The 27,622-nt window shown below is 42.5% G+C and overlaps 1 protein-coding gene across 2 annotated transcripts in view; it reads left to right on the top strand.

Annotated features, from left to right (window-relative positions):
• The first annotated feature begins 1,205 nt into the window (after positions 1-1,205).
• The window catches only part of Pdgfc (platelet derived growth factor C), a 184,293-nt gene continuing 157,876 nt past the window's right edge, over positions 1,206-27,622 (top strand). The window contains exon 1 of one of the 2 annotated variants that reach the window (XM_087634789.1): positions 1,206-2,116. Coding sequence is in view for 1 of the 2 variants with exons in the window: in NM_031317.1 (NP_112607.1) it covers positions 1,999-2,116 (118 nt within the window). In the remaining variant the exon portion in view is untranslated. 2 annotated transcript variants of the gene reach the window in all.

Below are 27,622 nucleotides of genomic sequence, written 5' to 3' on the forward strand. Positions count from 1 at the left end.
GAGAGACAAGGACTGAGACCTGGCTAGAACAGGGCTATTTGGTAGGCTCTAGTGGTGTCCAAGAACAAAGAAAAGGCTTGACGTTTTCATGTGGACGGAAGCAGTATTTTATATCTGGCTCCAAGTCATGCCTGGTTTCAGCAATGTTTACCGTGGTTCTGCGGTTGGAGTGCACGCACTGACTGACTCAACTAAGTACTCGGTGATGCATCTATCTGATGGCACACCAAGGCATTTGCTTGATGTATTATGTTTATTTTTCTTATTTTCATTTTCTTTTTTATTACCCCCCCAAAGATGCATCTTTTGTTTAGATTTCAAACCTTACTGTGCCTTCAACACATTCATGAGGATTTTCTGCCCCTTGATAAGCACAGCATGTTGGATCCTGTCACAGACACATGCCTTGCACATGGAGCGATCCTAGGCCCTGCTGACATGTTTTTTTCATTTTCGATAACCTCATAGGAACTTCAGGTCTCAGCACGAAGCACTTGGTGCATAAAGGCAATCAGTTCAAATATCAGGGGCTCCAGAACAGCCTGTATGTGAGTTGCCACACTCTGTCCCCAGATACTCTAGGGTCTGGTTTTCACTGTCAAGCAGCACCCAGGTGGGTGGAAGGCAGGGACCCCACTGTTTAGTGGTTCTCTCCAGTTCCTCTCCAAACAGGGTGCATTCGGATACAGTGGTGTCTGGCTTCAATTCATATTACAACTTGGACCCTTTATCTTTACTTTTGCTTTATCCTGGAAGGATCTTGAGTTCAACTACTCTCCCTCAGGGCAAAACTCTGGCCACGAGTCCGGACAAAGCACTTTGGGAGCGGGGATCCCCTTAGGAATGAAAGACAAGTCACAGCCAGGGAGAGCCAGAGGAGGAGGAGTGACTGTCTTCTCCAGCTTTCTTTTTTTTTCCTCTCGGCGTTTGCAGCACCCTTGAACAGCCCGCAGGCTCCTTATTTGGGGTTAGGGGCGTCTAGGGGAAAGGAAGCCGGGGGCCGCCTGGCCGCATTCCTCGCCGCAGTGTGGGCTCCGTCTGCCGCGAGGCCCGCAGTACCCCCTGTCTGCGTCAGCACCTGTTGTCCCGCCAGCTGGCGGCCCGGGCCCCCCGCGCCCCCCACGCCCGCCCGGCCGCCCGCCCCGCGCCCCGCGCGCCGCCCGCTGGGGGAAAGTGGAGACAGGGAGGGGACAAGCGCGGTCCTCAGGGCCAGCCAGGCCTTCCCTGCGCAGCCAGTGCTAAGCGGCCACTGCTCCACAGCCCTGCGCCCTGCCCTGCCTTAGGGCAGGCATCTGAGCGAGCGCTCGGAACTCCGAGCGGCCCAGGCTCTCCCGACTTCCTGCAGCGCTTCGTCAGTACCCCAGGGAACTTCGGTGGCCGCCGACTGCAGCAGGGAGGCGGCTACGCGGTGGATCTGGGCCAGCTCCGAGTCGCCCCCGCGGCCTCCCTGCCCGCCCGGGACCCGCGCGGCACTCGCAGGGCACGGTCCCCTCCCCCCAGGTGGGGGTGGGGCGCCGCCGGCTGCCCCGATCCTCAGCTTTGTCATTGATCCCAAGGTGCTCGCCTCGCTGCCGACCTGGCTTCCAGTCTGGCTCGGCGGGATCCCGAGTCCTCGCCTGTGTCCTGTCCCCCAAACTGACAGGTGCTCCCAGCTAGTCGCCACGACTCATCGCCGCTCCTCCGCGTCCCCACCCCCTCTTTCCTCCCTCGCCTCCCCCCACCCCCCGCACTTCGGCACAGCTCAGGATTTGTTTAAACCTTGGGAAACTGGTTCAGGTCCAGGTTTTGCTTTGATCCTTTTCAAAAACTGGAGACACAGAAGAGGGCTCTAGGAAAAACTTTTGGATGGGATTATGTGGAAACTACCCTGCGATTCTCCGCTGCCAGAGCCGGCCAGGCGCTTCCACCGCAGCGCAGCCTTTCCCCGGCTGGGTTGAGCCTTGGAGTCGTCGCTTCCCCAGTGCCCGCCGTGAGTGAGCCCTCGCCCCAGTCAGCCAAATGCTCCTCCTCGGCCTCCTCCTGCTGACATCTGCCCTGGCCGGCCAGAGAACCGGGACTCGGGCTGAGTCCAACCTGAGCAGCAAGTTGCAGCTCTCCAGCGACAAGGAGCAGAACGGTGAGTCTCGCCCCCTCCTCCCACTTCCCGCGTCTCTCTGTGCGTTCCGATTGGCATTGTGCGGTGGCATGTGGGATCCTCCAGCCCTGGAGCTGATGGTTGCGTCTTTGGCGCTGCAGATGGGAGTCTCGTGAGTCCGCCTGCACTTTTGGGGAGTTGGGGGGTGTGGGATTTCAGGAGTTTGCAACTTCAGAAGCTCACTGAGCAGCGGGAGCGGGAGTGCCCCCGCAACCTCAGATTGGAGAGGACGCGTGGGCTATGGGAAGGATTGGAAAAGTCAGCTGTGACCACACTGCTAGGTGGCATATGGCCGGAGTTACAAGTAAAAGAACTGCTATTAAGAAGAAATCCCAAAATGAATGAGTCGTGGCAAGTTTGAATTTACACAGGTATGGGGGGGGGTGGTTTAAGAATGGAGAGTTCAGGAAAGGTATCAGACTCCTTAATTGAAACACTGTATATGGGAAGGCAGACGCCAATAAAGAATTAGGTGAGAAATACAGAGGTCAAGAGGCCACTTGGACATTTTCAAAGGAATTGGTTATGGTTTTTCTCTTGCATTTTTTTTTTTTTAAAGCGTGCCTTTGTGCCCCGAAGCCCTCACCTTTTGGTGGTGTATTTTTTGTATGTGTTCATGAATGACTATTTTGTATGTGTTGGAAGCGATTTAATCCTGCATAGGAAATGAGAATTACTTTCAGCTTTCAAGTGTACCTGAAATGTTTAGAAAACTTTCAAATGCAAGTTCCCCTGGGCTGGGATTGCAAAGAGCTGGAGAAAAGCTTCTTTCATAAGTCCAGGGAAGCTCCGGGTGTGTAATTTGCTTAGCCTCTGAACCCCATATGATTCACATCATTCAATTTCTAAACTCTTTTGCTCTTGATCTACCCATTATAAAGCCATTTTTGAGACTCTTTTGTAAGTAGAAATTTTATACCGCACATGAAACCACAATGTTAATGTAGGCTGTCTAAAACTGGAATATTAAATACCCTGTTTACAAGCAGAGGTTCTTGCTGCTATTTAAAAAAGAAATGTACATGTTTTTCTACTTTGTCATCTGTTTACAATGCAACTTCGCCAGCCAGGTAAGATGCCTGCAAGAGACATTTGGAAAATGAGGATGGAGTTCGAGCATTGTTTGACACACAGTGACGTTTTCTATATATAGGGGATGCTTCAAGGCTTCACATCTGGATTTCAACTCTATGACGTGCTCATCTTAACATGCATATGCACTCTTTATCATCCCTACTCTTTGCTGAGTCAGGATATAACATGGCCTTTATTGTTATGCTTGCTCCTTCCTTACCCCTGGCTAATGTGATGGCATGTGGCACCTTAAGGCTCTTGAACTACTGATCAAAGGGCAGCCTAGTGATCTATCTATAATCATAGGGCCTGCAGAGACCTGAGAGATCAAAGGAGCCACCACACCAGCTATACCCAGGCGGGAAGCAAATCCAACCAACCTTTGTCCTTTCTAATACAAAATAAACGTCTAGTTTAAAATATTGCTTCTTACTGGATCTCCATAGCAACATAGCTTCTTATCCCTGCACAGTGCTCCTTTCTATTTCTGGTCCCTCATCTCCTATTGCTGGGCCCTAGCATACCCCATACTCCTTGCTACATTTGCATTGTTTTGCTTTTTTCCTTGCAGCCCTTTCTTCTGATCCACATGCTACCACCACCTTGCAGTGAGCGCCAGAGCTTTGAGCTGGCTGCAGCTAGCTACTGGGTAGCTTCACATCCTCAGAAGACAGGAGTTCAGTAAGCCAGGCCACACACATTCTGGTGCCATCTGATGCTGGGCCATTCTCATTCCTAAGATGCATGATGCTAAAAATAGCCTAGTCGTTTCCTAATCTGTGGGCAGAGGATCTGGCTATGTTTAGCTCTTTGGAGGGTTGGCAGCAGGAAGTAGAGAGCAGAGGAACTACTCACCTTAGAGTTTTCAGACTAAGAGAAGTAGGACTAGCCAGCACTAGGGGGCAATGGAGAGCTGTCTTTCTGCACATGCTCAGGTTGACTTTTACACTTAGGGTTTCAGGGTTTGAGGATAACAGGTGGGCAGTGGAAGAAGAGCCCTCTGAAATGTGACCAGACTTCTTGGAATAACAACAGCTTCCTTTTCCTTTTCTTTGACTTCCCAAAGTGCCACTTCCTTACGTTGGTTGTTTTTTTCCTAGCCTCATACTGGATTGTGTTTGAGTTTTGAGGGCCCTGTTGCTCTTTGAGTTGATGACTGTCTGGTTCTGTAGGCATGCACCTTCTTAACAGTTAGTTCCCTTAGACAGTTCCAGGGGTCAGCTTGATGCATGTAAAGACCTTCCGAGGGCCAAACGCAAAGTGTCCAAGATGATCCTGTTTCACGATCATAAGAGGTTGGCTCTGTTTTCAAGGATCCCTTCTCTCCATGATGTCCATATTCTTAGGACTGATTGGTTTCCATGATAATTTGATGTCATAAGTAGAAACTGGGTGCTATATCTGTTCCATAGCGGAGCAAGATATGCACAATTACTTAGAACAGAGCATATGGACATGACTCAGAATGAGGAATTAAGACCACTTACCCAGTTACGAGTTACTTGATTATTGTTCGTTTGTTTCCCATTTTAACATGGTAGCTCTTGCTATTTGAATGTACCTTACTTTTATCTTTTCTTCCCATTGTTAGTGATGGAACTCAGGCCTCACAAGCATTAGATAAGCACGATCCCAGTGAAACTCACCCCAGCTCTTCTTCATTCCTACTGTTAGTTCATACCCTGCTGACTCCCATATGAAGCAAAGCCTTTTAAATTTTCCTCAAGGAAATGAATTGAAAAGTAACTTTTACCTACTTGGAGGACATCTGGCTGTTAAACACTAGGAGGAAATACTTATGTTGGCAAGCACTGGCCTTAGATAACAGCATCTACTATGAGGTGCTGAAGGTCTTCTTCTGAGTTCCAATAGGAGGAATTACATAGATATCCAGAAGCAGCAAGAAGAAAGGCTCAGTTTGTACACCAGACATAGCAAAGAGATACCAATCACAGTGCTATTGGTGGAGGGATGCTTCACTTGTTTTATGTAAGTGGTTTTAACTGACCCCTAATCTGCAGCTTCTTCTTGCTGTCCTCATTCTCCCTAATCACCTTGGGTTTTGACTAGAGTTTGTCTTTATTAGAGCCCACTTATGATCAACAATTGCTGCATATGTTCTTTCCTAAAGGCAGATTTCGTGGTTCTTTGGACCACTTCCCTTGGGGAGAATGGTCCACTAGAAATGCTTTTGAATGTTTGGTCCCTCTTTTAGTGCTAGCTCTTTACACTGCTGCCACATGCCTGCACTTAATCAAACAGAGCCCACATTTTAACCTTTAGATAGGAGCCTGGAAGCTCTTTTGTGAACAAACTGATCAGAGTCTTTAGAAAGATGCCCAACAGTACACAGGGTCCAACAAGGGGCTCCAAGGACTTTCCTGCCAGGCAGTCCTTAAGTTTTGAAGTGTGACCTTTGTAACATTTATTTTTGTTATTTATGAGCTTTAAGAAGAAACTTCCTCCTATGGTTCTGTTCTGTATGAGAGAGCTGAGGCAGCTGAATAAGTAAAGAACAATTATGTAATGATGAGTGGGGTTCTTTCTTTCCAATAGATGGATTGTGGAAGCCCTGTACCAACTGCTACAGTCTATGTGGAACCAGCCATACATTACATTAACTTTGAAAGGTATTCAGAAAGTATAAAGGCCCTGTAGAAGCTTTGCAGATGGGCTTGGATTGTGTTAAGCCCCTTTCAACAGATGCTGGTTTGGGAACTGAGCTTTCTCCATAGTTCTAGCTTGACTGAAACAGTCTGAGTGGCATAGCTTTCTCAGTCAGCTAAGCCACGCCCTATGTCTTGTCTTATTTACATCTTGAAATCTCCTCACCTGTCTTACCCTCACTTCTACCTTTGTGCTTCCAACTTCTGTTGTGCTAAGATTGTTAGTTCTAGCGATAGAGTGCAATGTCTCTTATATAAAATTATGATAATCTGATGTATATTAATTTCTATAAAACACCCACCCACAAATCAAATATTTCCAAGACCACTAAAGTTGTCTCCATAGCGCTTTGTGTTGTGTTAGTCAAAATACCATGTCATAATTGAGGTTCTTTCATTAGATTATTCTCATTTCCATGTTTTCAGTCATTTACTTGAAACTGTTGTCTGTAGCCAATATCTCTGTATTCTTTGTGTAATTGCTTATTCACTTCTTAAACAATCTGTGCTGTGTATTTATCTCCATACATGACTTCAACACTACCCTTTTCCTTCTCCTGTGAATCTGTCTAGAGGTTAATTTCCTGTTGATGTGCCCTAGTACTTATGCTATACTGTTAAAGTGGGGAACTGTTTGTAGTCACTCTACTCTTCCACCAGCCACTCAATGCTGCCTGGCACAGTCCCAGGTCTGGGAAAAGCTCCTTCAACTGTGGGTCTCAGAGCTCTGGGTCAGTGTCTCTCTCATGCCAACAGTAAAGCTTTCTGACACTGTACAATGTAGCAGAGATTGTAGGTAAACTTACTGGATGAACCTAGAGTGAACAAGGGGTTTGGTTTCTTTCCGTTACTCCTCACCTTCTCGGCAACCTTTTGGCTTTTTGTTTCTGGAAGACATATGGAGGCAGACATGGGCACTGCAGTGGCTTAAGTGTCTGTCTGTGGCTCTGAAAAATATTAACCACTATCCTTTGTGTAGCTGGTAACTTCCTGTTATGGATATTAGAAACAGCTTCTCCCACGACAGGTTTTTCTGACCCTTCAGTCAAAACTAACCAATCTTTCTGTCTTCTCAAATATAATAGTATAATTAGCTGCATAGAACTTTCTGTGCTTTGAAATATTCCTCTTCTTTCTTGATTCTTTTTCCTTTTCTTTTCTCTCCTCTTCTTTTAATTATTCTTCTCTCTGAGTTTTCTGAGAACATGGGCCTAGTCTGATTTGTTCTCTGTAGGAGCTATATCCTTGAATCAGGGTGTGGAAAATCCTGTATTCTCACTAAATATCTGTGAAATGTTCTGTATCTGAGGTGCCTTTTTATAGCAAGGCTGTGATATCTTCTACAGAGGCAAGTTCTTTTGAAAGATGCCTTCCATAGTGTTTAGTCCTTTCCATAGGAAGATAAACTTGGAAATGGTGGGACAGACCAGAATACTACTTGACGATTGATGTTGTGAACCTCCCAAATCCCCAAGTGTGGTGTACCAACATTGGGCAGGTTTTCTAGATATGATGTTGGTTTCTCTCTCACAAGTACAATTTGTTCATGTATATGTACTGTGTTTGCTGAGGATGGGAGTTTAATGTGAACCAAGACTTCTGAGAATGGTAAGTAGATGAGAAGCCACCAAAATTGGAATGCTTTTTATTCTACCTTAAAATGCTAGAAATCTGCAAGCAGTACTATGCTGATGATATCTGATCTGGGAAGATCCTAGGATCCACTGATAAGAAAACTGAGTGAGGCCTTACAGAGAAGACAGCCCCTGTAAAGGCATAAATGCTAATTTGATGACGCAATTTTCCTTATATTAGAACCAGTTAGGCCAATGGCACTGTGCTGTCCGAATGAGATACATTTTAGAGCATGTTTCGTGTAAGAAAGTATTGTGTTTTGCATTGTTCAGTTCACAAGAACATTAAAGAAACAACTTCATAATGAGCACATTCAATTCATAGATCAGCATGTCTGGCCATTACATACTGTGGTAATTCTGGTGTGTAAACACAGCACAGTTTGGCAAATGATTAAAAAGGCTGCTTTTAAAAATTCTTACCATTCAGTTTCAGAGTTTCACAGCAAGCAAGTAAACTGCTAGTTGGGTTTTTAGTATTTCAGTTTATAATTCAGTATATGTTCAATTTATAATAATTTAGCTTATAATATTCACTTCAGTAACTGACAGTAATGAATTGATTTTTGACATTAGCAAGCTTGGTTCTACAGGAGAATTGTATGTTTTTTTATTATTTTTCTTTTTTTGGGGGGTGTCAATCTTTTGGTGAACTATAAAAAGCACAGTGTGTTATTCTGTATAAAAAGATTTCGTCTATTAAAATTTTTGTTTTGAAATTACTAAATTTGAACACAAAGGCTCTGAAAACTATAAGGATGAGATGTTGGAATGATAGTAACAAGGAAGCCAAGTCCTTAAATGTGGAATTTTTGTACATCCTAAATGTTTTCTACATTTATGCCTTTCCCATCACATCACCTTACATGTCGGGCCTCACTGATGTTATTCTGGTCCATAGGAGGTGGTATTGCCTCTTTTTTGGAAAATGGTCTCGATTGTCACCCAGTTGTCATTCCCAAGCTAGCTTTAACTGCTTTTGCTTCTTTGAGTGTGTTCTGTGGTAATTCCTCTAGTTTCAAACACCGACGCTTTTGTACCTGGCTTCATCCCTCTCCACTTGTAGTTGCGTCATTTCTTAGTCAAATGAGGTGTGCTCTTGAGCACCTCACGAAGAGTCCAGTCTCCCAACTCCAAAAGGCACACTACTGTGGGTTTAAGGTCATCAGTTTCCTCTGTGTCCATTGTGCATTGATAAGCCTACAAGAGCCACCAGAAACGCACAGAACCCACGGTAGGGGGAATGGGCCTTGGAGGCTCTGGATGAGTCCCTCATGTTGAGAAGGTTTATGACTTCTCAGGTGTGCCTGTCAGGGAACATATTTGCGTTCCATATTTACAGAAAGTACACAGTCCATCTGCAAGCATCCCATGAGGTATTAAAGAAGTAGCTTAGTGGAGTTCCCACAGCCGGGGAAAGATTCTACTTAAATCTAACTCCAAGACAGGCCTTGGGGTCATGTGCCTTGTCTTTGTGAAACAGGTCCTGCATGTTTTATAAGGACATTGCTTTCAATCAGCGAATAAAATGAGCATGTGATTTGTGCCTCCCCTGGCCCCATGTGCTGGGGTTCTGCTGGGTACCAGAAGAACTTGTTGCTCCTCCCCCTTGTCCTTCTCCCTCTGCCTTTTAAGCATCTGGTCTTGCTTTGTAGTTCATGCTGGTCTTGATCTCACTCTTGTAGCGCAGGCTGATTTTTAAGCTCCCTATCATCTTGCTCCACCTTTCTGAGTGCCGGGTCGTTATTGCCCTTAAAACCTGCCACAGAAGGTTGGCAGAACCATCCTTTACCTCCTGTGTCCTGTGTCATGATCATATAGGGATGAAGAGGACCGAAGATACTCAGTTTCTTCATCTGAATGACTGATTTTGTCTGGATAGGAGGTTCAAGGAGAAATGTTCCTTTAAGGATAAGCTGAATTAATTTGAAATGAGTCTTGGGGATACAGGAAAACATACTACAGAAGGACAAGCTTGAGCAAAACAACAGAAGCAAGAACAGTCTAGACTCTAGAGCAAAGGCAGGAAGGGTGGGAAGTTGTCCTGAGCGCCTGTATTTGAAGCCCGAAGCTCTTCTCAGTGTTTGCTTCCCACAGGACTGGCAGTCAACCCAGTGAGAGACAAAGTTGGTGTCATGTTTACAATTCAGTTGAAAATCAGTGTTTTTCATTATTTTCTCAACAGGCACGTAGGGACGGTCTACTTTGGTGCTCATAGTTATTTGCTCATTGCCTCACGTTTGCTGCTTTCTCAGTAGTCAGGCATATTGCAAATCGGGTACATGAGCAAGCTGCATAATCTCTGTTCCAGCTCCCAAGCCCTACCCACTTCACACTCTTCTCTGTTGCCTCCTTTATGTAAACAAAGAGCTATTTTCACACTTCATTCATGAAATAGAAGGCCTGCAGAAGGCGGCTGGGGGAGGGTTCCAGAGGTTGACAAGAGGCGGCTTCTGTTACAGGCCACCAGTGTTGTGAAGTTGTTCCTTAAATATGGACCACAGCCTTAACACTTTTAAGGGAACAGGAATTCAAGTTTAGTAAAACATTAATCCTTCCGAGTTGTCCTTGCCAAATCAGTTCTCTGGTGAGGTTCATTCTGGGCCCTGTATGTATAACAATGCTTACAACATCTTATGATGGTTGAGGACTAGAAAGGACTCAATTATGGTGGGTGTGTTGTGTTGGTGTGTTGCCACTATTTAAGGCTATACTGTTTGCACTCCAGGAAATCCTTGCTTCTGACTGGATGCTATTTTAAACATTCCAGTGTTTGTAAGATGGAGGGAGGCCTCTGGCTTAAGTATGGCCAGCTGTCCACTGCACCTGCCCTTGCATCACAAAACAGATGAGATGTCATCAACCACAGAAGCTAGACTTCCATGACACTTACACCGTTTCTGGCTGTTCTGTTTGGCTGGCTATTTATAAGGACATCTGTCTTTAACAGTTGTACCCTTTATCTTTTTCTCTCTAGCGAGGGATAAATCACAGCTTATAGCCCATAGTGCCACACATGCTCATAGCTAGGGTGATTAGACATGTAAATTGGGAGGCATTACGGTGCCATCATTTCCCTCTCTATGGCAGCAGAGGGTGTTTACAATCAGTGCATTGAGGGGAATTTGCTTGAGATGTGAGCAAGATGTGAACAGAGGAGATGAAAGAAAATCCTCATCTTTCTTGGGGGGAGGGTGCGAGACATCATTTTTCTCTACAGCCCCGGCTGACCTGGAACACATTGGCTTGAAATGCCAACTTTCTTATCAGTGGGTGCTTTCTCACTGATTTTGGGAAACAGGGACAAATCAAAACGTTTACTTCTGACTTGGGGTCAAGGTTCGCATTATTTAAGAACCTGGGAAGCACTGTCAGTCCACAGTAATGCTTGGTAAAGATTGTCCTGCTATTAGATCACTGGAGAATAAACTTAGCATGTGTCAGGCTCCTGTTTCCACTAATAACACTAAAAAGTAGAGTCACTGATAAATCGATCTGAAGTCATTAGAGTGATTTTTAGGTACTGTAAAAAGATTTAAATTTGATCCATTTGAATTGAAAACCATGGATCTATGCATCTACAGCCAAAGGGAGGTGACCTGGAGGTAGAGAGAAGTGTGTTTTGTTGTTGTTGATGATGATGACTACGACAATGATCTAATTCAATTGGATGCAATAGTGTCTCAGTTAATAGCGTCATACAATTCTCTGTGCTGTTGCTGACATTTCACCACCACACGAAGAGCCTCACAGTACCAAGACCACACGTCATACGCAGCCCAGGCACGTTTTCATAACCTCTGATGCAATTTTCTATTCATTAGAGGTACAGAGGATGACTGCAGCAGAATCTGTGTTGGTCATTGTGGTCGAAATCGTCTTGACTAATTTGCAGGCATCTAAAAATAGCATAGCACTGCAGGTTGAGATCTGGCCAGGATATTGAGAGGCTAATCTAGAGACTTAATTGGTGACAGTAAGTCATTAAAGAATAACTTTCATTTCTGTTTTCTTGAGCATATTTGCAGACTTGAGGTTTAAAGGCATGATTAAGCACATGAAATAAGGAATTACATAATCACTCGGCTTCTTAAAAGGAGTTTTTCTTTCCTGGTAGAAATTCATTTTTAATCTTACCGATAACTTTTAATAGGCATCAGTTGGGCACCCCATGAAGCTAACTGCTTTAAAATGACTTCCTTCTAGAGCCTGCATTTACATCTTAGGAAACCAATTAGCTTGTCTGGATTTCCCATTTCCCTCCCAGTTCTCTTCTGCAGCCTGCTCAGCATGGTTAGCCCGGCATAGCAAAACTCTTAGAGGTGTGGGCCTGCTGGAAGTCGTGCAAATGCCACACTTATCATTGGGGAAAAACATACATGGGGAAATGGGCCTTGTACACTATATCTGCTGACCATTTAAAACAGCATAAAGCACAGGAAATAACTTTTGGCGTGTGGGAATGTGTAGCGTTTTTCCAAACTACAAACACTGTTCTGCAAAGTTCCCCGGTAGTGGTGAATTATATGAGACCATGTCCGTCTAAGCAAGGCTTCTTTAACTACCTTGTGGTTCTGGGGCTCATTCAAACACTCTCAAACCAAATAAAGGGAATGGATGTAATAACTTCTTTATGGAAAGTCCATAAAAAGCTAGAGGGCCATGTAAACAAATTGGGTCATTTACTAGATGTTTAAGTGATAGATCTGCAGTCCAAATTTAGAGCTGCATGTGATGTTTTATAGGGTCGCGCCTGTGTTCTACCTTGAGATTAAGGGGACAAACTTGGTTGTTTTTGTGCTTGTTTTTGTCTAGCACATGAAATGCCACTATTGCTAATTTTAGTATAGCTAGAAAACACCTAAGATTTGGTCCATGCATCTTGCCTATTATGTTTGAGAAGTTGAATTGGTCCACTTTTTGGTAACACAGGGTTCTATTAAAGGAAAGTATGATGATTGAAATTGAAATTTTCCTTTTGGGCTCAGACATGCCTAAACTAATTATAAAATAATTGTTCTGGCTCACAAGAGTAGACCTATAACAGTTATGTAAAATAGAAATCCAACAGCAGTTATGATTTATGGTCACTGTAATTCTGCTTGGCTTGAATTTAATTTCTTATGACCAACCTTATATGACACTGTTTTTTTTTTTTTTCTTCTTGGAGAATTGGAGCTTAGATCTGTTCCTGGTTGCCCCACTCTCAGCAGATGATTCTGCATTACAGTGTTCCTTTTCATTCTCCGACTGGTCCAGAACATGGGGCCTGGAAAGGTGGTGACATAAATCTTTCTCATTTTGATAGATAGCAGAAGCCAAGCATCTTGGGGGGCATCAGAGTGAGCAAAAGATGTTCAGTAATTTCTATATCGATTCTATAGCATATCTTAATTCTCTGGCATCCGTAATTTCGCTTGTTTTTTGTGACTTTAAGTGAAGTGATTATATAAGTAAGCCATCATAAAAAACAAGAAAACAAACAAATAAACATATACAAACAATGAATTAATGAACTTTTCTAGCTTTTAACAACTGACAGCTTTATACCATACTGGCCACTCTTTTAAGTGTTGCAATTAGAAGTTTGACAGATGAAATAAGTCTTCTAACTCCCAGGTTTACAGAAAACAACAGACAATGGTGGATACTACCATGTCTATGTTGTTTATAACCAACTCTTCCTTCCTTCCTTCCTTCCTTCCTTCCCTTCCTTCCTTCCTTCCTCCCTTCCTTCCTTCCTTTCTCTTCCACCCTCCCTCCCTCCCTCCTTCCCTTCCGTTCCCTTCCCTTTCCTCCCTTCTGTTCCCTCCCTCCCTCCCTTCCTTCCTCCCTCCCTCCCTCCCTTCCTTCCTTCCTTCCTTCCTTTCTTTCTTTCTTTCTTTCTTTCTTTCCTTCTTTCCTTCTTTCTTTCTTTCCTTCTTTCTTTCTTTCTTTCTTTCTTTCTTTCTTTCTTTCTTTCTCTCTTTTGTCTTCTCTTTTTTTAATGAAGGTCTTAAGTCTGAAAACAACAATGTCAAAAATCTCTGGAGATTTTCCACTTAAATTGGAAATGTCTATGATCTTGCACACAACAGCTGAGGTGTGGACTCTGCTCTTTGATGCAGTTGCATGCCGTCTGTGGAGACAAACTTTCTGGATTGAGATGTCAATGACAGAGCAAGGCCAGGTCCTACTCAAACTCTAAAGCCTGGTGAAAGGCGAAAAGGTGAAATAGCCTTTGTTACTCAACTTTCCATTACTAAAATAGTTTTCTACATAACAATGAAGGTTCCAGTTTTGTCTCATGGATTTAGGATCTTGTCTCATGGATTCTCACCAATGATTGGGCAAACTCACTTCTTCAGGCCATTGCTAGGGAGCAGTACATTATGGTGGAAGTGTATGTCTGCAAAGTAGAATAGAGGGAAATGCAGGTGCTTGTTTCCTGCTGTATCATTTAAGGGCATGACCTCGGTGATATAAAGATTAGACCCTGACAACTTACAGGTTCTAGCTCCATCTTCCAAAGTGCTATTCTGGGGACCCAGTCATACTTGCATGGATCTTTGGTGGACTCCTATGATCCACATACCTTACTTGTTGCCTCCAATTCATTTATACTCAAAGGAAGACATAAGATACACATCCAAGGCCAGTCATGATAATGCATACCAATAATGTCAGGACTAGGAGAGCTGAGGCAGGGGATTGAGTATGTTCAAGGCTACTCAGGTTGCAGAGTAATGCCTCAAAATACAAAACAACAGCAAAAAGAAAAGAATAAAAGAAAGTACAGAGAGATTTGCCAGGATTGTTTATGAAGGGTAAACATTGTCATAGTGTTTGGGCACACTTGAGAGAACAGCAAGCTTGTTTTTAAATGGAGTTAAGTTGTTGAAACAGGCTATGAGTAGAAGGCCTGGGATAGGTAACTAGTGAAAATGAACTTGGGAACAAAAATGTGAGTACTTCAGTAAGATGAGAGGTATTGGAGAATGGCCAAGTAAGGTGTGAGACCTGGAGGTTTAAGATGGAAACATATCAGTGTGGTACCAGAGTGGAGGGAGAGAGGGGAGGTAATGTCTTATTTTTTTGGGGGGGTTCTTTTTTTCGGAGCTGGGGACCGAACCCAGGGCCTTGCATGTCTTATTTTTAAACTGGCATACTTTTTAGGACTTAGGAGACAGGCAGAAGGGAGGGGCAGATTTCATACATAGCAATGGACAAGATTCTGGCTTTCATAGTGGTTATGCATCAAGAAATGCTAGGGACTCTGCATTCTTGCTGATCTTGATTCTCAAGCTCACTGTCAGGTGATGCACATTTTTGTTCTGTACAAACAGTGTGTGTGTGCATGGGTGCGTGTCTGTGTGTGTGTGTGTGCGCGTGAATATGCTTCTGTGTGTGAGTGTGGAGGTCAGAAGACAACTCTGTGGAATCAGTTATCTTCTTTCACCTTCACATGGGTTCTGAGGGCCAGACATGATGGTGATGGCACACACCTATAATCCCAGCACTAGGCAGCTGAGGCAGGAGAATTGATGTGAGTTTTGAGGATCAAACTTATGTTACCAGACTTGAGTCCTTAGCCCGAGAGCTAAATCAGTGGCCTTGACATATTCTGAATAGTTTTCTTCAGTCTATTGTAGTCTATAATAGACTTCTAGACTTCCCCAGACCTGCTTCTAACTGGAGGGGCAGAAAAAATGGGGTCCTTGATTTGTCTACAAGAAAAAATAGAACTGAAAAGCTATTTGCTAATTATGACATACCATGACAGTCAATAGGACATCTGTGGATGCTATTGAAGAGGCCCTAGCAAGCTATTGAAGGGTTCTAGCCTTTAAATTTAGATTAGGTTCCTAATGCCTAATCTGCTTGTGTTTTAAAATACATACTTAGTATTTTTTCATACCATTATCTTAGCATCCTATATTTTCCTCAAATTTATCAAATGTAAGTGATAAATTTAAAAAAAATCAGTGTAGTGTACTTACTATATTCAATTCAATGTTTTGCTATGTGTGTTTACTGGAAAATCACTACCACACAGCCGCTAGCCATTCATACCCTCACATCTTTTTGTGAATATGATGCTACCTTTTAAACTTGCATTTCCTTAATGCACATCTGTTTGGTTTTTATTTGCTAAAGGATCAATCTATCAGGGTGATTGTCAACAACAGAGAGACTGGAGCTGGACAGAGTACACACCACAGTTCAGCAGCCAGTGGCTGACAATAGGGCCCGTTTAGTTAGTGCCTGGGACTGGAGTTGTTCACATTTCTTCACAGCCTCCAAGCATTAAGGCCTATTCTTCTTGAGGCTGTGCTACCAGGCTTTCCCATTTTTCAGTCTGCCTTTCTTGGTTTCTGAGCTCCCAAAGTCACCACTTGTACTTGCAGATTTGAATTATCAATGGCTCTTATCTGCTATAACTCTTAGGGGTCAGTCAATAAAACATTGACTAGTTGATAGCACAGTGCTTCGGACAGTTAGGTCTTGAGTAAAATACGAATACCACAGACACAGCACAGCCTGCCCTGCTGCTATGCTGCTGGCTTCTCGGATCCTAAGCCATCATCTATGTATGATCTTTGTGTCATATGCCTGATTTCACAACTGAGAGATGTAACTATCGTCTGGCTTCATTTTTGAGGAACTAAAAGGGGACCCACAGGATGACCTCAGTCTTTCTGCTTAGACTGAATAAAATTGATGAACAAAGAACCCGATGGGCAGATTATAATGATGACTCCTTAGAATATCATTTCCTCAACCAGAAAACAGAAATGCATTATTTCCAGGAAAAAAAAGAACACTTTTAAACCGTGAACTTCGTGATGATATTTCATTACAGTTGACTTGTTCAGAGAAGAGCATGATCTACCGAAAGTCTATTTGCAAAAAAAAAAAATATTAACTTTTGGATTCTCTTCCATTTCTGAAGTTTCCAGTTAACCTAAGATGCAACTCAGGTGTTTTCTTCTTAGTGTTGGTTTTCTCTTCATGTCCTGGGGTTTTGAAATTGACAATTCTAATTTATCCTCTGGAATGCAAAACTATTGTGAAAGCTTTTGATGTTTGTTTGTTTATTTTAAAGCCTCTTGAAGGATATGTTTTCTTCCCCCTTGGAAATGAAGTTGATTTCCTTAGCTCTGAGCCTAGGAGATTATGGGAAAGTCTTCTGTAGCTCTGGTATGCAGACAAAACAGAAGCAGACCCTGGAGAGAGAGTTCGGAATTCATGGCAGGAAGCACATGTTCAGTATGCCAATATTTATGGTGTCTCAAGCAAACTAAAAGCACACACTGCTATTTACGTAAGTGTAGTGCCTAGATAGCACAGGCTTCTGCCTTGTGGAAGGCAGCACAGTGTTTGGGATCCATAAAACTTCACATTTATTTCCCATTAACTTCCTTTCTGTATGAGAGAGAATCGTAATTAATGAATTATGTTCGGACCTGAAGTCAGTCACAGTTAGAAGCTGTGACATTTAGCGGAGAGGTCGACTGGCTTTGTGCTGCCTTGGGAGTTGTGTATAGGTAGTTGAATTCCGGCCTTCTTCAGGCTTGGGCTAAGTAAGGAGTTAGATGTGCTGATTATCCACTGAACATGGACTGTTTCACAGACACACAGGTAATTCTTGGCTGTTTGTGTGTTACATCATATTTAGACTCTTGGCTTGTGTCTCATCTCCTTGCAAACACAGCACTTTGGTAAGAATACATATTCATTGCCATTTTTATGGCAAATATCTGTATAAGTTACCTTCTGGTAAATTTCTAAAGAGGAAAGTATATGAGAGGTATTATTGGGTTCTTTCCCTTCTCTCTGCTTTTATAAGACAAATGCATGTAACAATTTAAGCAAGAATAATACCGTACTGAAAAGCATGGCACCAATACAATGGTACTGGAAATATTTTCCTTAGAATACAGTTTGTCACATCTGTGGGGGTGATGTGACATCAACTGTGAATTCTGACAGATGCCTTTCAGAGGTCCACATTCTTCTTGGAGTCTTTGTGCTATTACCAATGCCTTAGCTGACTCTAGTATAAATCCCTCTGGCAAGTATCCAACATACTGAGCACTTTAACAGTTCGTCTGCTTGATCTTGCTCTTTGAGGAGCTCCTTCTCCACACAGTTGTTGCTTGCAAGTGGTGTTCTTTGGTCTGGGGGACAAGGGGTTCCTCTTGAAGAATAAAATAATTATGAAGAATAACTTCCATGAGCCAGTGGAGCTTGACTGTGTAAATCCTTCAACGCAATAGACAGAGCCTAATATATTTAAGAGCCACCTTTCTGTTTTGAGCTCTGTAACTTAGACATGGTGCTTTGGCGTTTTGTTTGTACTCCACACATCTCATTCTGAAGATTTCCTTTAGTGTTTTCATAAAGAGACAAAATTTAATGTTTGCTTCACAAATAATTATCTTCAACATGGATCAAAGACCCAAAGAACTGTTTTCATACTAATTAGTCAGTGTTCTTTACACACAAAAAAATTGGAAAATGATTATAGATTTTCCATCCCTGAGCGTTTTATATCTAATTTTGATGTTAGAAAAGCAAAACAAACAAAAAAACCAAAGTCAACATATAAAACAAAAGTTCTGTGCAGTTTATTCTGAGAATTTAAGCCAATTAGAGATTAATAAACAAAACCAAATTTCTTTTGTGGTGATTAGAAAGTTGAGAAATGGTGCCAGCTTTTTTGTAAATTAATTTGTTAACTATTTCATACAGGAGCCTCTGAGGCTTGGGAAAAAACTGCCCTCTGCTATTCTCATGCTAGCCTAGCCACCAAAATTGATTTCCGCATTTTGTGTGACACTTAGGTCTTTGTACTTGAACTGACATCAGGTTAAACAATATGTCACATCTTAAAACATTAATAGGTTTATCTTAACTATGGCCAATATTGTCAGTGAATCCCAAAAGTGCAGTGCACTGAGACAATGTAAAAGGAATCTAAGCTCTAGGAAATGGTTAACTCTTAGGCTCTTCCCCAGTGGTTTAATACCAACAGATAGGTATGACGTTCCTTAACAAACTTGATGGGGTCATTGAATATCTCTGGAACAGCGGACCTGTAATGCAGCCTTGCTCTCCTGCTATTCTGACTTCTAGTTTCTGTTTCTGAGTCTTTTGTGACTCCTGCACACATGTGCAGAGAGGGTTTCGGTCTAATCAGAGATGTAGGCAGAGCTACAGAATAACGTTTGGCTTATTTTAAAAGTAATGAAATTGGGCAGATGTTCCCTTTTGATGAATTATTTTGTCCTCTGTTGTAGATCCTTGACTTTAAGTATGTTGTCATACTTAACTTTATGTAAGCCTGCATGTTAAAAATGAGTCACCTTCTAGAGAAGGCGGTATGATCTGAGTTGGTATTTTACTCATTTTTGGGGAATGAAGTCCAGAGCAGGATATTGCTGGGAGAAGAACATTGTTTTCCTTTGCATGCAAGCAAGTCACTGGGAATTTCCTTGTCCCTAAAATTCACACTTGGAAGCACCTAGAGATGTTAGATGTGGACTGTGTTGTTATCTGAGTTTGTCTTTGGCTCTAGGAAGGACTCAGTTCAATGTCTTGTAGGAAGCCAGGATTCAACTGTTTCTAACCAGACAGAGGGTGGATCATCAGACCGAGGTTCGGTTGTTGAGACCCATTGTCTCCAATCAAATCGAAATACAAAGAATGCTTAGGACTGCTTCCTTAGTTACGTGCAGTAGATATTGTACTCGATATACAGTATGATCTCTCTCTCTCTTTCTCTCTCTCTCTCTCTCTCTCTCTCTCTCTGTGTGTGTGTGTGTGTGTGTGTGTGTGTGTGCGTGTGTGTGTTGGGACTTTGAACTCGACCTCTGGCATGGTTTCTTAGGTACCATCCACTCTTTTTTATGAGATTCACAGTCCTCTAACTCACCAGTTAGAAAGGATTGGTTTGCTGGAAAATCCTAGGCATCTGCCTGCCTCTACCTTCCCAGCCCTGGGGCACCTACCAGAACTAGCTTTATTTCATTTGACTAATGTATTGCTTTTACATGGCTTCTAGTAACCAAGCAGAACCTTGTGCATACAACTCAGCAGCCCACCTGCCAACTGACCTAGAGGCTGGGTCTGTGGTATCTGTCTGAATCTGGAGGCCACCCAGTCCTGCTCACTTATTTTTTTTTTCTTTTTTTGCCTTGTGACAATCTAGAGGAGAAACCTTTCAAAACCCACTTAGTAATGTTATAGTTTAATTATTAAAACTTTCATGCTAATGGAGATTTCAAAATTTAACAAAATCCCGTGTCATATTCATAGGCAACCATCTATAAAAAGCAGCACACGTGTATTCCCTCACTCTCTAACTCTGCTCTCGTGGATTGCAGGGCTAACTCCATGGGATGAAATCTGATTTACATTAGTAATAAGTGGTGCTGTATGATACTTTTTGGAAGGCACCTTCATGAATGAAGTCCCTGAATGCCCACCACTGAGAAGGCCGGGGCTGGTTGTTAGTAGTGTAGGTCTGCTTCCCTTTTCTCTGCTATGTCTCCTGTACCCAGAAACTCGCTGCAGGCAGCCAGTAAGTGCTCACTGTCCAGAGACAAAAATCCTGCGTCCCCCTTTTTTTCTCCATGCTTAAATACAAGCCATCACACACACAATGCCATGTTCAGGGCTTGGTAGGCATTTAGACAATTAAAAAATAAACATTTAAATCTACCGATCCTGATTTCTTATAAATTTAGAATTTTGTTCTGATACATCTGATAAGTACTGCCAAAATTTGGTTTTTATATTACATAAATATAACTGCTTAGCAATTCACACTTTAGAAATTTTTACATTTACAACATGAATATCCCTTTTTTTTTTCATAGTATGTGACTACCTATTGTGCCATAGGAAGGGAACAACAGCTTGGTAGACAGGCTTTTCGAGCTGAGGTGTGTAAATTAAGCCGAAAGTGACAGGTGGGAAAAAAAAGACATAGAGATTTTATTAATATTTTAAATTTTAAAGACTGATAGTCTTTCGGAAGGATGTAGAAGCCCAGTGAAGTAGCTAAGACACTGGGCTTCATGGGCTGTTATGACTAAAGACAATAAATTGCAGAGAGGGAAAAGGTAACACAAATGGGAATAAAGTAAGGCTTTGCACAGTGAAATCAGGTGGGAAGCAGCAGTACTACCTGAGAGATATTGCAATCCCGTCTGTTTATAGTACTCCTGTAGACGAATGGAAACGAGAAAGGCAAAGGAAAGGACATGACAGCTTCTAGGTGTGGTGGAGGGGAATGTTTATTACAGAGCAAAATGGGAGCACACTCAGAGGCAATCCAGAGTAGACATTGACCCTGAGTCCTGTAAGGAGATGGGCGAAGGGAAAGGAACCATGTGCAGCAGTCCAAAGGCCAAAGTGTAAAAGAAAGTGGGCAGGTAACAGGAATGACTGGATTGTATAGGGAAAAGCCTTTGAGGCTGGGGAGCTTAGGCTAGAGGGCAGGGTATGTCCGCCCTCTCCCAAAACAGGGAGTGAAGGAGGGATTCTGGGAGAATCTGGCTCCTGGGTCTCTTTGCGTGTTAAATAGGTAGCTCAGCATTTGTCCAGGGTTTGAGCCTTATCACTTGTTACCTTCTCTTTTCAAAGTGTTAAGGGTCACATTCATCCTGATTTGGGGACAAGGGGGGTCTCCTGCCATCTTCACTTTGAGAAAATGGGCCCCATATTTGCAGTTTCACAGGGGGTAGAGGACTTTTTCTTTACTGTTGTTCTGCTCGGGCTGAGTGACTAAAAGTTCTATTCTGGATCCTTCAAAACCATCAGTTAAGATGTTTAAACTTTTCTAGTGGCAGGCAGGCCTAGGAAGAGAAGGTTTGGCCAGTGCTGGTGTCCTTGCAGCATGCCCGGGCTTGTCCAAAGAGAATAGCCACCCCAATTTCTGGCATGAGTCTTTTTTTTTTCAGTGCTGGAAATAAAGCCAAAAGTTACAAATCCTGTGTCATCCAGTTTGTAATAGCATCTGGCAGGAGCAAACCTGTGTCATCTCAGATGGTCCTCCTGCTTTCGTGGTGCTGGGGGAAGGGGTAGAGGGACTGGATGGCTCTTTAATTGATGGTGCCCTTGACTTCCTTAGGAATTAGATGTCATCCCACTAACACACACTTAGGAGATGTGGACTGTTATGACTCATTTGATTTTGGCTTTGCACGGTATAGAAAAATTCTTGCCTAGGGAGGAATTCCTTTCTAAGTGCCTGTCTTCCCCACACAGCCCTCAGCCACTCTGTCTGAATAGGCAGTTCTCTTTGCATAGGCATTCTTGAGGGCTTAGCTGCTCTGTAACCTCTTTGCTCCTCATTAATAATTTCCTGAGGCCAGGCCAGTTTGTTATAAAGAAACATCACCTTGAAAACTGTGTATGTGTGTGTGTGTGTGTGTGTGTGTGTGTGTGTGTGTGTGTGTGTGTGTGTGTGTAAGAGAGAGTTTGAGAGAGTAGGAGTGTGTGAGTATGTGAGTGTAATTGTGTGTACATTTGTATGAGTATGAGTCTGTGTGTGTGTGTGTGTGTGTGTGTGTGTGTCTGTTTTCTGCTTAATGACCAACCCGAGTGATATTAATGCTCTAGAGAAGGAACATCACATTTCTCATTACTCTGCATGTCAATCAAACTGTCAGGCCGGATATCCTGAATGCCTTATCTTCATTATTCAAACCACGTGCTTTAGGTTTCTACTGTGTTCACCTTGGAGTGATTTGATTATTTAAAAGAATAATTAAGCTACCTCCCTAGACTTCGTCATTACTAGGAAACCACAGAATATATTGATCTTTTTGTTGCTGTTGTTGTTGCTGCTGCTGCTATTGTTGTTGTTCTTCTTCTTAATTTAAACTTAGAAAAAAGAAAGGAGGGAGGGAGGAAAAGAGAGGAAGAGAGAAAGGGAGGAAGAGAAGAAGAGGGAGAGAAGGAAGAAAGGAAAGAAGGAAGGAAGGAAGGAAGGAAGGAAGGAAGGAAGGAAGGAAGGAAGGAAGGGAAGTAGGGAGGGAGGGGAGGTGGAAGTCTTCTTGAAGCACTCCCTGAAGGTCTGGGTGAATTAGCAGAGAGATGCTGGACCTGGTACCCTCTGGACTGCAGTCCTTTCTATCTTTCTTGTATTGGTACACATGTCATCACTGAACCTTGTTTGGATGTCTGGCCCCCAATGTAGTAAACCTCCCATGAGAAAAGCTGTGAATAATACAGTTGCCATTATTCCTGGGATTCAGAGGAAGGTACAAATGACGTCCTCCCCACTGGAGAACCCCCACTGCTCTTACTAGCATCTTAAATATATTTCTACATGTCTCCATAAGTATTTCCACAAGTGTAAAAATGTATATCACTAAAGTGATGTGTGCTACAGCTTTGTAAATATATTTTATTGGTAAGGACCAGGGTAGAAAGTGGTAAAGATACTGGTCATTTTCTTCCTAAAATTAATTTATTCTTTTCTAAATGTTTTTCTTCAGTGAGCCCACATTACATTAGAAACACTTCTGTGTTCACTGTTAACTGTAACCCAGAGGCTTGGGTAAGAGCAAATACAAGCCACATTTTATTTCATTCTAAGAGGCGGCATCTAAAATGCAGGATATGGGGTTAGAAACGAGGCCTTGGAACTGCTGAAGGTGGCCCCTTAGTGTTAATATTTTAAACTTGGCACTGACTTTTATCCCCAGAGTCTAGTGTGGCTACAGTCAAAGCAGGAGAGTGCATGCCCCATCCACACAGCTGAAGCATACCAACAATTATCTGTGTTGTTGTTGGCACTTAGCAAGACATACTGTTTTCCTAAGATCTAAGGGTTTGGGAGAAAGAAAATAGCTGCCAGCATTTGGCAACATAAAGGGATCTTTCCTTCCTTCCTTCCTTCCTTCCTTCCTTCCTTCCTTCCTTCCTTCCTTCCTCTCTCTCTCTCTCTCTCTCTCTCTCTCTCTCTCTCTCTCTCTCTCTCACTCTCTCTGTCTCTCTCTCTCTTTCCCTTCCTTCCTTTCTCTTTTCTTTAATTTTCCTTTCTTTTCCTTCCTGTTTTTTTTCTTTCATTTCCCTTTCTTCTTCTTTTCTTTCCCTCTCCCCCATCTCTTTCTGTATTTTCCTGACACTTATTGGAAGCATTGGGAATATACCATCTGGTTACATACCATTATAGACAAATGGGTATGGGAGTATATAAACTGTAGGGAAATCACTGTGTTTACAGCTTGCTTATAGCATGACAAATTAATTTATAGTTCTCCAGCCTGCCAATACAGATAAATAGATTGAGGGAATAGAGAACTATAAATTAATTTGCTTTCCTCGATAGGATAAATCCTCCAGGCATATTGGCACCTACCTCTTACTGAAATAAACTGCTTTTACTCGATCCAAATGATGCCTGCTCAAGCTTTCTGCCCTGGACATCTATACTTACATATTTGTGACCTTCCCTTTGGAAAACCAAGTGAGAGCTCTCCAGGTATAAAGAATAGTGAAAGTACAGCTCTAGGGTACCGTACTGCCATTTGAAAGGAGCACTATAAATTAATTGCATTTATGATACTAATCTCACTATAAGGGCTGTGTTGTTTTTTTGTTGTTGTTGTTTTTGCTTGTTTGTGATTTTGTTTTTGTCTGTAAATGCAGTTCTACCTCAATGAGAGTAATCACTTGGGACATCACTGATCATTACTGTGTCTTCCTGTAGAGAATAAGCAGACGCGCAGCCTGCCCTCTGCCCTTTGGTCTTCGATCCTCTTTAGATCCTACTGACTAGGAAAACTCTGGCCCCCTTCAACATTGCAGTGGCAATGGTGACTCGGCTGACTGTCTGAAACTGTTTTTTTTTTCCTTTTTTTTTTTTTTAAATTGAACATTTTATTTATTTACATTTCATATGTTATACCCTTTCCTGGTTTCCCCTCTGGAAACCCCTTATCTCATTCCCTCTCCCCCTGCTTCTATGAGGATACTCCTCCATCTACTCATCCACTCAAGCCTACCTGCCCTGGCACTACCCTACACTGGGGTATCAAGCTTTCACAGGACCAAGGGCCTTTCCTCCCATTGATGCCCAAGAAGGCCCATCCTCTGATATATATGCAGGTGAGCCATGGGTCGCTCATGTGTACTATTTGTTTGGTAGTTTAGTCTCTGGGAGCTCTGGTTGGTTGATACTGTTGTTCTTCCTATGGGGTGGCAAATCCCTTCAGCTCCTTCAATCCTTTCTCTAAGTCCTCCATTGGGGACCCCGTTCTCAGTCCAACGGTTGGCTACAAGCATCCACCTCTGTATTTGTCAGGTTTTGGCAGAGCCTCTCAGAAGACAAGTATACCAGGCTCCTAAAAGCAAGCATTTCTCGTATCTGCAATGCTGTCTGAATTTGGTAGTGTCACTATATGGGATGAATCCCCAGGTGGGGCAGTGTCTGGATGGCCTTTCCAGTGTCTGCTCCACACTTTGTCTCTGTATTTCCCCCTGTGAGTATTTTTTCCCCCTTTCTAAGAAGGACTGAAGTATCCACACTTTGGTCTCCCTTCTTCTTGAGCTTCATGTGGTCTGTGAATTTTATCTTAGATATTCCAAACTTTGGGGCTAATATCTACTTATCGGTGAGTGCATAGAGACTGTTCTCCTGGCCTCCAGCCACAGGAATAGATTGTGGGCTGTCCCCACCTCAATGTCTCAAGCTGTATATAATTGGAGGTGTCCCTTTCCATTTTTGCTTAAGTGATGTCTAAAAGTCTTCAGTGCTTTCAAACTGAAAGATACATTCTTACTGCTTATTTACTGGGAATTTTCAGATTAAGAAAATCTTTTAAAATATAGAGACACACGATGAGGGTGACTTAGATGCCACAGTGTCCTGTCTAGCCCTCCTGCCTTGCAGCAGTGAGGTCATTCTGGAAGTGATGAGGTCAGTGTCTTACTCATGTAGGTGTCTGGCAGGGGGGTCTGGAAAACAAACTGACTTTCCTCTGACTTCTTTCTCATGATATGCCTTTCAGCTTATATAGGCCACAAAATAAACAGAAAATCAAAAGACCCCCCAAATAAAGTATTATAAATCAATATAAAAACCTTTTTTTTCTTGAAAAATGCATTTTTAATTAAAAAATGAAATTATTCCATGTGGTGAGGAAATGCAGTCTCTTCTTTAAAAGACCTTGGAAGATTTGAGCTCCTTCAGGAAAAGGAGGCCTTTGTAAACAAATAAATTCAGAAAATGAGAAAAATCAGACTTTCTAATATCTCAGAGCTGAGAGCCTTCTTCTTGCCTGACACATTTGCTTACGGTTTCGTTGTGACTGCCCGTTAGCCAGAGGGAAGCAGCGGGTCAGACCGCAGTGTTGGCACATCTGGAGTTACAGGCTTTGGCGCTTCTGGTGGCTCGTCTGCTGGGAACTGTGGGGCCAGAGCTGTTGTTTTTCCATAGTACGATAGCGTGTTCCATATTCCAGACATTGAACGTGTTCTCCTCCACACCTTCTGTGCCAAGTACAAGTAAGCCATTTTGTTGGTTCCACTCCTCCTTTGTGTATTCTGTCGACTTTCAGAACAGTATCTGACTCTGCCGGATGGATGACATTTCCCTCCTAAAGGTAGAGACTAAGTGGTTGGTTCCCAGCTGGTCACAGCGTTTTTGGGAGGTTCTGGAAACTTAAGGAGGTAGAGCCTCGATACAGGTCTTGGGCAGAGCTTTGAGGTGGTGCCTGGTTCCCAGTTTCTTCCTTGTTCTTGCTTATGTTTTCTATGAGATGAAGAAAGTTCACTACAAACTCCCCACTGCCATAACATTTTGCCCAGACACGTGGCTACAGTTCACTAAGATTCTCAGCCATGGGCTGAAATTTCTGAAACTGTGAGCAAAAATTCTTGCTTCTTTTTAATCTATTTCTTTGGATTATTTATTACAGTGATGAAAAACTTTTCAAACCCATGAGGATACACACACACACACACACACACACACACACACACAATACATATATTGCATATATGACATTATAAATATATTTTATATATACATATACAAATACATATAAACATATATAAATATATGTATATATATACGAATACATATTTAAATGCACATATACATATATATAAATGCATATATATAATATATATTTATGGTATTCAGGTTTCACATAAGCGTGTAGTTGTTGAAATGACAAATATTGTCAACCCTAATAGAGGTTAGATTATGAATTTTTGCCTTGTGACTTTTTTCAGCTCATAAATGTAGGGTCTGAATGACACCGAAAGAAAAGCTGAAAACTTAATATCATGAGCCTTGTGATTGGGGCACCAGAGGGGTTCATGGATGAGTGGCCCCATGAAGAGGGATTGGTGCAGCAGTGGCTGCTGGCAGCGGAGATTCAAAACTAGACTGTGGAGTCTGTGTGCTCACTCAAATTTCCAAGGTGCTTTTTGACAAGATCACACGTGCTTAGCCACCACCCCAGCGTATGTTAGTTGCCACTGTGATTCCACTTGTACAAACCAATTGCATGTCCTTCTTGAGCTAAATGGTTGTATTTAGGAGAGAGGGCATCTGTTTGATTAATAAACTCATGCGTATTAATTTTGTCCTTCCTTTGGAAGAAGAAAAGTTTGTTTAATACCTAAGAAATTGAGGGTTTTCCGTTTATTTATTTATTTAACGCCATCTCTGGGAAAGACTACTGGTGTCTCATACTTTTCTGATAGATGTGAATTTATCAACAAATCTAGACATTTCTGCAAACATTTAGGCCATCCCTACAATCTCTTATTCATTAATTTTTTTCAAGAAATATTCTTTAAATGTTTATTACTTAGGTAATAGGTTACTCTTCACACATGACACAACAGTCAGAAGGATACACGAAGCCTGACTTGAAGTTCACTTCCTAGGGAGGAGAGAAATGACCAATCATAAACATGAATGGATTCTTTCTGTGGCGAAAATCAGTATTGGGGTTTAGGAAGTGTGAAGACAAAGGTCATCATTAAGTGTGTTAAGGGTCACAGAAGACTTTCCTGATATGAGGAATTCTGAGCATTGGTTGTGGAGAGAAAGGGCGGTCTTTTTAGGCAGAGGCAAATACAACACGAAGACTAGGAAGGAA

The sequence above is a fragment of the Rattus norvegicus genome, chromosome 2 (genome assembly GCF_021556685.1).
Source record: "Rattus norvegicus strain SHRSP/BbbUtx chromosome 2, alternate assembly SHRSP_T2T, whole genome shotgun sequence".
Classification (NCBI taxonomy): domain Eukaryota; kingdom Metazoa; phylum Chordata; class Mammalia; order Rodentia; family Muridae; genus Rattus; species Rattus norvegicus.